Source organism: Miscanthus floridulus, chromosome 5, assembly GCF_019320115.1.
Source record: "Miscanthus floridulus cultivar M001 chromosome 5, ASM1932011v1, whole genome shotgun sequence".
Classification (NCBI taxonomy): Eukaryota; Viridiplantae; Streptophyta; class Magnoliopsida; order Poales; family Poaceae; genus Miscanthus; species Miscanthus floridulus.
The window spans coordinates 61,428,127-61,437,372 of record NC_089584.1 but is presented as its reverse complement, the minus strand read 5'-3'; the positions used below and the strand labels follow the sequence as shown (position 1 = coordinate 61,437,372).

General features: G+C 41.3%; 1 protein-coding gene across 1 annotated transcript; it reads right to left on the bottom strand.

Moving 5' to 3' along the window:
- Positions 1–2,588: 2,588 nt before the first annotated feature.
- On the bottom strand, positions 2,589–3,596 carry LOC136454691 (uncharacterized). Its single transcript, XM_066455026.1, has 3 exons — positions 3,491–3,596; positions 3,234–3,376; positions 2,589–3,161 (listed from the first exon to the last, which is right to left on the bottom strand). The coding sequence occupies exons 1-3, from the start codon at positions 3,594–3,596 to the stop codon at positions 2,589–2,591; spliced, it is 822 nt and encodes a 273-aa protein (XP_066311123.1).
- Positions 3,597–9,246: the final 5,650 nt, after the last annotated feature.

Genomic DNA, 9,246 nt, shown 5'->3' with positions numbered 1-9,246 from the left:
GCAGAACTTCTAACTAAGTTGGTCCCTATCATCTTGTGCAAATGTTCCCAAAAATGAGTGGTGAACTGAGGTCCTCTATCAGATACAATGGTTCTAGGAACACCATGAAGATGTACTATCTGATTAAAATATAACTCAGCATAGTCACTTGGGCGATAGTCAATTCTAACTGGTATGAAATGAGCAGACTTTGTTAAGCGATCCACTATTACCCATATGGAGTTAAAATTCTTTTGGGTAGGGGGAAGTCCAACAATAAAATCCATACTAATCTCTTCTCATTTCCATCCTAGTATAGACAATGGCTAGAGAAGTCTAGCGGGTTTTATGTGAATTGCTTTGACTCTACAACAATTGTCGCACCTTGCAACATAAGCTATGATTTCTTTCTTCATCTTGGTCCACCAAAATTGAGATTTTAAATCTTGATACATTTTGCTACTTCCCAGGTGGATAGATAACTTGGATGAGTGAGCTTCTTCTAAGATTTGGTTTCTAAGCTCTTTGTCCTTTGGTACAACAAGTCTGTCCTTAAACCATAGAACACCCTTCTCATCAACATGAAAGTGTTTTGTCTCTTGTTCCTTCATCTTCCTTTTGATGTGGAACACACCCACATCAGTTTTCTAAAGCTCGATGATTTTACTTTCTAGAGAGCAACTAAGGGTAATACTGTGCAACATAGTAGGATGTAACAGATGTACCAAATGATAATCTGCTTCCAAGAGAGAATTGAAGTGAGATTTTCTACTCAAAGCATCAGCAACAACATTTGCTTTACCCATATGATAATGGACTTCTAAATTATAATCTTTAATCAACTCTAGCCATCTTCTCTGTCTCATGTTCAATTCTGGTTGGGTGAAAATATACTTCAGACTTTTATGATTGGTTTAGATATGGCACACATTACCGAGCAGGTAATGCCTCCAAATCTTCAAAGCATGAACAACAGTAGCTAACTCAAGATCATGAGTTAGATAATTGGCTTCATGCTTCCTTAGCTGATGTGAGGCATAGATGATAACCCGGCCTTCCTGCATAAGGACACATCCTAAACTAGTACCTGATGCATCACAAAACACATCAAAAGGTTTCTCAATATCAGGTTGTGCCAAAATAGGAGCTGATGTCAACAAGGTCCTTAACGTGCAAAAAGCAGTCTCACACTCCAGAGTCCAAACAAACTTCACATCTTTTTGAAGCAACCGGGTCATGGGCTTGGCTACCTTATAGAAATCCAGAATGAATCGACAATAATATCCAACCAAACCAAGGAAACTTCTAACCTCATGCACTGAAGTTGGTCCTTTCTAATCCATGACTTCCTGCACCTTAGACAGATCAACTGAAATCCCTTCATCGGACAACACATGACCCAAGAAAGGTACTTTCTTAAGCCAAAACTCACATTTACTGAACTTGGCATAAAGCTTATGTTCTCGTAGCCTAGATAAAACAACTCTCAGATGCTCGGCATGTTCTTTAGCATTTACGGAAAAGATCAAGATGTCATCAATGAAGACAACTACCAATTTGTCTAGTTCCTTCATGAATACTGAATTCATCAGATATACGAAGTATGCAGGAGCATTGGTCAGGCCAAAAGACATAACAAGATACTCATACAACCCATATCTGGTGGAGAAAGTAGTCTTAGGCACATCCTCTGGTCTAATCTTTATCTGATGATAACCATATCTCAAATCAATTTTGGAGAATACCTTTGCCTTAGACAACTGATCAAACAAAATATCAATGCAGGGCAATGGGTACTTGTTCTTGATTGTCACAGCATTGAGTGGACGATAATCCACACACATGCACAATGACTTGTCCTTCTTCTTCACAAATATAGCAGGACAACTCTAGGGAGAAGCACTAGGTAGGATAAGACCTTTCTCTAACAGATCTTGTAACTGAACTTTAAGCTCTGTTAACTCATTAGGTGGCATCCTATAAGGCCTCCTAGAAATAGGTGCAGTACTCGGCACTAGCTTGATCTTGATCTCAATATCTCGATCAGGCGGTAAACTAGGTAAATCATTAGGAAATACATCTAGAAATTCACACACTACTGGAATATCCTCAATTCTTGGGGTCTAGATAGCATTAGCAGTGTTGTGGAGTTCTAGCTCTCTGGGAAGTGGCACAAGGAAAGCCTCCTTACTAATAGGATCCCTCAACATAATGACCCTAGTGGAAGTATCAATGAGCACTTCATGACCGCTCATCCACTTCATCCCTAAGATCACATCTATCCCTAATCCCAGCAAAACTACCATATTGGCCATAAACACTCGTCCCTCTATTTTGATACTCACACCCAGCACTATTTGATTAGTCGAAATATTACTTCTAGCTGCACTAATGCAATAACTACCCGAGGATACTATAACTACCTTCTGATTGTATTTTGATGCAAAAGCTGGACTCATAAATAAATGCGAAGCATCAGAATCAAATAGTACAACTGTCGAATGGTGATTCACAAGGAACTTACCTGCAGTAACCACCTCTCTAGAGGGTATCTCAGTCACGTTGGTGTAGTTAACATGTCCTTGATGAGCACCAGAATTCCCTTACTTCTAATGGTTCTTCTGAGGATATGGGCAATTCTTGGACCAATGACCTATCCTGCCACAATTCCAGCAGGGCCTATTCGCTGGTGGAACAAAAGAATTCCCTGGTCCGATGGGGCCCTTTGGAAGAGGTATAATAAATGCTTTCTTGAAACCAGTCTTTGCCTGATTCTTCTTCTGTGGCGGCCAGTACCTAACAGCTGTAGCCGGTGGGTGAAACTGAGTCTTTGCTACTAGAGCTTTAGCCTGAGAGGCACCTACCTCAAAGGCCCTCTTGCGATTTTTGGAAGCAGCATAGACATTATTGTTATTCTCTTGAATAAGAGCATCACTTATGAACTCATTGAAAGTGACACTCTTGTTGTTTCCCATGGATTTCATCAGTTTGGGACTAAGCCCTCTCTTAAAGCTCACAATTCTCTTTGATTTTGAATCAACGAATTCTAGAGCATACCTTGCCAGATGATTGAATGCATGAAGGTATTCAGTGAGTGTCTTGGTGCCCTGCACCAGCTTCATAAACTCATTGTGCTTTATGGCCATCAACCCAGGAGGAATATAATGACTCTTGAAGGCCTCCTAGAATTTATTCCATGTGATCTGGGCATTCTCAGGTAAGGTGGACCTATAATGATGCCACTAAATACCTACTGGTCCTTGTAACTGATGCAAAGCATACTCCGCCTTCATCTGCTCTGTCACCCTGAGCAAACGGAACTTGTGCTCAAGCATGTTTAGCCACTCTTCTGCTTGGAGCGGCTCTTTAGCTTCCTTGAATATGGGCGGCTTGATATCTTGGAATTCTTTGAAATCACTAAACTGGTTGGGCTCTGGTCCCTATCGTTGATTGCGGCCCTATGCTTGATACTGGGCCAGGGTACGCATAGCATCCCCCAACGCACACTGACCTTCCACGAGCATGGCCAACAGATCAGATGGTGTGGGCGGTGGTGACGGTGGAAGATCATCATCACCACTACCCCCAGCACGGCTTGAACGTAGATTGTGCGACATCTGTAGAAGTGCATTTGTGAGTAATGATGGACGATGTCAGATACATTGCAGATGAATTGTAGAATTCTGCCAAACTAAACTTATTGGAGAGATTAATTTCATGCAATAAACAGAGGCACAATAATTCATCCTCATAACATCGCCAATAATTTACTCCACACATTCTCACGATGCATACGCTTACATGCCAAATTTTGCCAACATCAAAGCTAGACTTTTATTTAAAGCTCACATCCATATGGAGCCAACATGCAAGTTCCAGAGATTACATCCAAGTCTCTAGCTAAAATTAAGTTACGTGTTCTTCCAAAAAAACAAAAGATAGGCTCTAGTGCATCTAGCTTAGTGCTACGGCCAAACTACACATCTTCATCAGTGTCAGCATCAATCACTCCTTCACCGTCTTCATCCTCGACAGGGTTGAGTTCCTCCTCTTCTTCATCTTCTTTAGCTTCTGGTACTATGATGACATTGGCATCTAATTCCATGACATCATCATCAGCAAAGATCACCTGTGGTCCTCCCACCATGGGGTACACAGGAATAGGATGAGGAATCAGATTGAGCTGATTGTTGAGACGATGAACATCAATCTACAGTTCTTCAATTTGGCGGAGGAGTTCATTCTCTCGGATTTCCACTCGAATTCCTATCATGATCCTAGCATTGTCCCTGATTTGAGCTAGACGAAGTGCGTCATCTCACTCACGAGTTAACTGCATGATCCGATCTTGGTTAACATCTCTTTCCCTGACAACACTTACGAAATGCTGCCTGCGGTTTTCCAAAGCGCTCATAAAACCACCGATATCATTTTGAGCTGTCCTAAGCTCCTTAACATTCTTGCATGCACACTTCTTCCACATGAGTTGTTCCTTCAGTGCTGTCAAGGCACCGACATAAGTGCCCTGGCGATCCTAAAACAGCTTCAGAACAGCCATCATAGCACTCATAGCAGGTCCTGAGCTCTGTGCCCTTTCTGCCTCAGTCATAACCAAGGGATCATCCTCAAAATTTAGCCACTCTACCCTAGACAGAGCTACTCAAGGAATGGACTCAGCTGGTCCAGCGATCAACTCATCACCAAACTCCTGACAAATATCAAGTAGAACTTCCAAAGCTACCATCTGTGCCCCTTCCCAAGGGGTTTGTCCATCGGCTTCGACGCTCCAACCAAGCCACTGGGGTTCGTTTGCGTGAGGCAGGACAACCACCTCTACATCATACCACAACATTCCTCCTTCAGCCTCCCCTTGTTTCCAAGTATAACGAGGCAGCTTCGCATATCCCACTGAATGTAGCACTCTCCACAGTAGGGTTGGAGTGCCAAACACGTGCAGGAATGTGTCGCCCCTGGGCGGTAGTGCTGGTGCGGACATCTGTAGTAACATTACAACTTGGGTGTGAGAGGATTATCTTACAGGATGAGAAATCTATAACAGAATAATTAAAGATAAGGGAGGGAGCGATGTAAAAATGTAATGGCATGAGTGAACATGATGCATGCATGTTCCGTACGTCCTCATGAATCTTAAGAAAAATTTAAAATTCTAACGACATAGACGGTGGCATACATGTGTTCTCTCATGTACGTGTCTAGTCGAGCTACACATTGCGTTGTTAGTGTACCTGTAGACAAATTCATTGCAGCCCATCCCAACAAAAGAGAAATAAGCACATAATGAAAGTAGTAAACTAAGATACTCTCCATATATACATCCCCGGATATATATACTTCGGTATCCAAAGCTACCCGATAGATACACCCACAATTAAGTACCTTCATATGTACATGTGTGCAACATGTAAATATTCCGGTAACTACAACTAACTCTCCCCTAGACCAACAGTTGGACGGTCATGCTCTCACAACTCACTTTACCTAGGCATAGAGGCAATTGATCCATACATTACCACCCAAGCGGATGGCATCCATACAATAGCACGCCATATGGATAACGAAATAAAATGAAAGCAATTACCCCCCAAAAGTCATTACTTAAATAAGCCACCTGAAAGTCCTTATTTGGGCATAGAGGATATGACCACTAGCACACTTAAGTAAAATTTCAGATTTGAACACACCTATATATAAGTAGCTATAAGTTGTCAAAACTGATTTTTGCAAACAAAAACCTTTGTTTTAAATACGCATATGACATGTTTAATGTTGAATCTAGCTCTGATGCCAGCTGTAATAGAACCGACCAATTTATAAGAGCACAAGTATGAAAGCAATCACCGGAGTGATCAAACCGTCATACTTGAACCCATATAAACCCGGAAGTCAATTAAAACCACGAAGGATTTCAAACCAACTTGCATACAACTATGATCAAAGTAATTCAACATAACAAGCCACATGTTACATCCATTTCACAAGTAGTTCACAAGTACCTCATACATCAGAGTACACATAGTTATTACAAAACGAGTTCACAAATAGCGAGAGCAAAGTAGTTTGAGACCATCACACACACTTAGTTCAAATACAAGCCAGCTCTATAGTCATATCTAGCAAAAGCAGTAAGATAAGATAACATAGAAGATCATGCCCATGATCTAGTCTTCATCCCCTGTAGGGTGGAGACAATAATTGTAGTAGCCGTTATAGAGCACGTCATCTGCAACAAGGGGGAATAAACCCTGAGTATGAGAATGTACTCAGCTAGACTTACCTATCGTAAACCAGAAATAAATGACACCAAGGAGTATGCAAGGCTTTATCGGTGGATCTTGCTTAACAACCGTTTTGCATAAAAGCTTTAGTGATATGAGAGCATAATTTACATTATTAGTAAGCAGCAAATTATCCAAATTAACCTATCAACTAGATTAGCACCTGTACTAGAGCAAGCAATTGATTTAACTCCAAACATTAGTAACCATATCTGGTACAATATTGTATCATCATCATCATTTAACCATCAAGTTCCATTAAGTGCATCTACGTTGCCGCTGCTCAGTCAAGTTCTCACTATCCGGGAGAGACGGCGATTTGAATCGATTCCTATCCAGCTGGAGGGTTATTCCTAACACAAACCTAGGCATACCGTGCGAAGGCAGCCTTAGGTCACCTTTGGTACATCTTAGGAATTGTGGCTCTGAGCAGCGCCGCACCCTCAGGGAGTCCACTCTGCCAAGTGGTCAATCTCACCTTGGACTTACGCCAATAGCTCCCCGCACATCCTTACTACCGCCAAGGTGTGTACTTTCACTTCTCGGTCTTTCGGCCTGAGTTGAGCTACTCAGCTTCGCGGTCGGAACGAGATATCCGACCAACTAAGTGATAGGCATGCGTTCAACATGACATGAGGACGTATAGCGAATCAGTCCTTAACTGACATAGACGGGGATAGATCCACACCCAAGACCTCTTTGCCTTGTTGCTTCTCTATCGACATCCTGCCCGGTCACAATTCATTATTAACACAAGGTTATCTTCCATGATAGCAAATATAGCCAACCGTGACCGGACATCATCCTAACTTGCAGGTGACAGGAAATCACCTGACTTTTACCGGTCTAAGCATGGCTAAGCTTTGATTCGCTCCTAGACCTAAATAGGATTTAGGGTACGTATACTGGCCAAGGAATAGATATATATGCAACAAGTGTTTGCATCCAATTCCTATCACTTAATGCATCAACAAATAAAGATACTCAAAGTAACCATTTTCAAAACATAGGAGACTTAGAATGCTCTAGGGCTTGCCCTTTAGAAAAGACGAAGGTTGGTGATCGGGACACTCAAGAACTTCTTAGTCGGCTCCTTCCTTAGGGGCCTGCACCTCCTGCTCCTGAGCTTGCTGCTGGTCCTCCGAAAGTACTTGCTCGAATTCTAGAAGCGTGACTCTCTCCAGAACACCTATTGCATGCATATGCATAGTATAAGAATCATGCATGCACAAGAGATGGAAGGTGATGATGAAATGTACAGCCATGTATGGATGGATGCATGAAAGACATGCTGATACAAGATTAACATTGATTTTACCGAGTAGGTGCATATCCCTTTTTGAAAACAAGAACGGTACTCACCAAGTTCTAATAACCTAAGATAAAGTTGTTCATCTTCAATAAGAGGTCTAGCACCTGCAACTAACAGTTTATCTTAATTAGCCTAGCATCTAAATCATCACATCAACTCATATAAAGCAAATAAGTCATTCACTGCACTCAACAGTTTTCAGGCTGCAAATAGCAGCTACCAGTTTGATCCATAACTAGAGTTCTACAGATCCAAATACCATGATTTAAGACTTTATGGAAAGCTTATAAAATTGTCTACAACTTTAGTTTAATCACCAAAGTCTAATTCAAAATCGAACTAGGTCACCTAGACTGATCTTGCAAAACTATCTGTGGATTCCAGAGAGCAGGCAGTTGGGAGTGCTGCCTTCCAACTGACATAACTCTCAAACTACTAGGCCAAATGTCTTGAAATTTTAACACAAGCTAGACAAACAAGTTTCCTACAACTTTGTTATTGACCATTTTCTCAGGAACCCAAATTATCATGGTGAACTTTATAAAGTTTCTAGAACTGTCCAGAAAGACACAACGCAAGAAAATCATTATATGTTTACGTTGTAAACATACAAACGGACAAAACCAATTTTACTAACTCATCATACATGTTGAAAGAAGACCAGAAAATAATAAACATATGTCCAAAGTGTACAAAAAATTACACAAAAATTACAGTAGCTTATACATGCCTCCAATAGGCTACTACATAAATTTCACATCATTTGAACAGGTATAACATCCTACACAAAAATGACAAGGCATAAAGGCTTAAAATGACATAAATAGGAAACCCTAGTAAAAAGTGTCAAGCAACAAATTTTATATTTTTTCTAGCATCATTAAGATACTAGGACATCCTCCAATAAATTTCATGGTCATTGGATTCATAGATAAATTACTAAAATTCACATAAGGATCATCCAATGATAAAAGGAAACTCTATAAATAAAAAACCATACATGTACTGACTCTCCAATTTTTATCTGAGCTTCTACTCATCAATAAGAGCTCACCCACAAAATTTCATAATTTTTGGAGCACAGGAACTCAAGATATAATTTAAACAATTTTGCATTCATTTAAAAACACATTTCAAGTTCCAATTTAATTCTTCCAAAGATTCCACTACAAGTGTTCATGTCATATTTTTCCTAAATACTACACTTTCCCATGATCCTAACAAAACTGGAACCACCCAATTTGGATCTACCAAACTTTAGTTATCAATTTTACAAAACAGCATCAAAATCTGAACAAATGAACTATCTTTATACTCCACAGTCACTGACAGGCGGGGCCCCATGGTCAGCTGGGCCTGCATGCAAGTGAAACATAGAACAGAACACGCTGTGAGACGGCGCGGAATCGGTCGGAGTTCGTCGGCGGCGACTTTTCCGACGACAACACCGGCACGACCATGACCTCCAAGACCTCCCGAACCTATTGAGCTACTTGGCTGGACCTAATGTCGAAGATCAAGACAACGGCGGCGGCCATGGTGGCAAGACACCACGGCTCGACGGTGAGGCGCCAGAGCTAGCCACGAGAGCTCGATCTATGGCTAGGCCAAGGCTCTTCCAACTATGGCGAAGCCAGAGCACAAGCTATCACGGCGGAT

Excerpts from the sequence above, each read along its gene's own strand:
- LOC136454691 (XM_066455026.1), bottom strand. The coding sequence starts at position 3,596 with ATGTCGCACAATCTACGTTCAAGCCGTGCTGGGGGTAGTGGTGATGAT. Across the intron at positions 3,377-3,490 it reads GTTGGCCATGCTCGTGGAAG|ATATCAAGCCGCCCATATTC; the intron begins GTCAGTGTGCGT and ends AAGAATTCCAAG. Across the intron at positions 3,162-3,233 it reads TGCATCAGTTACAAGGACCA|GAGGCCTTCAAGAGTCATTA; the intron begins GTAGGTATTTAG and ends AATAAATTCTAG.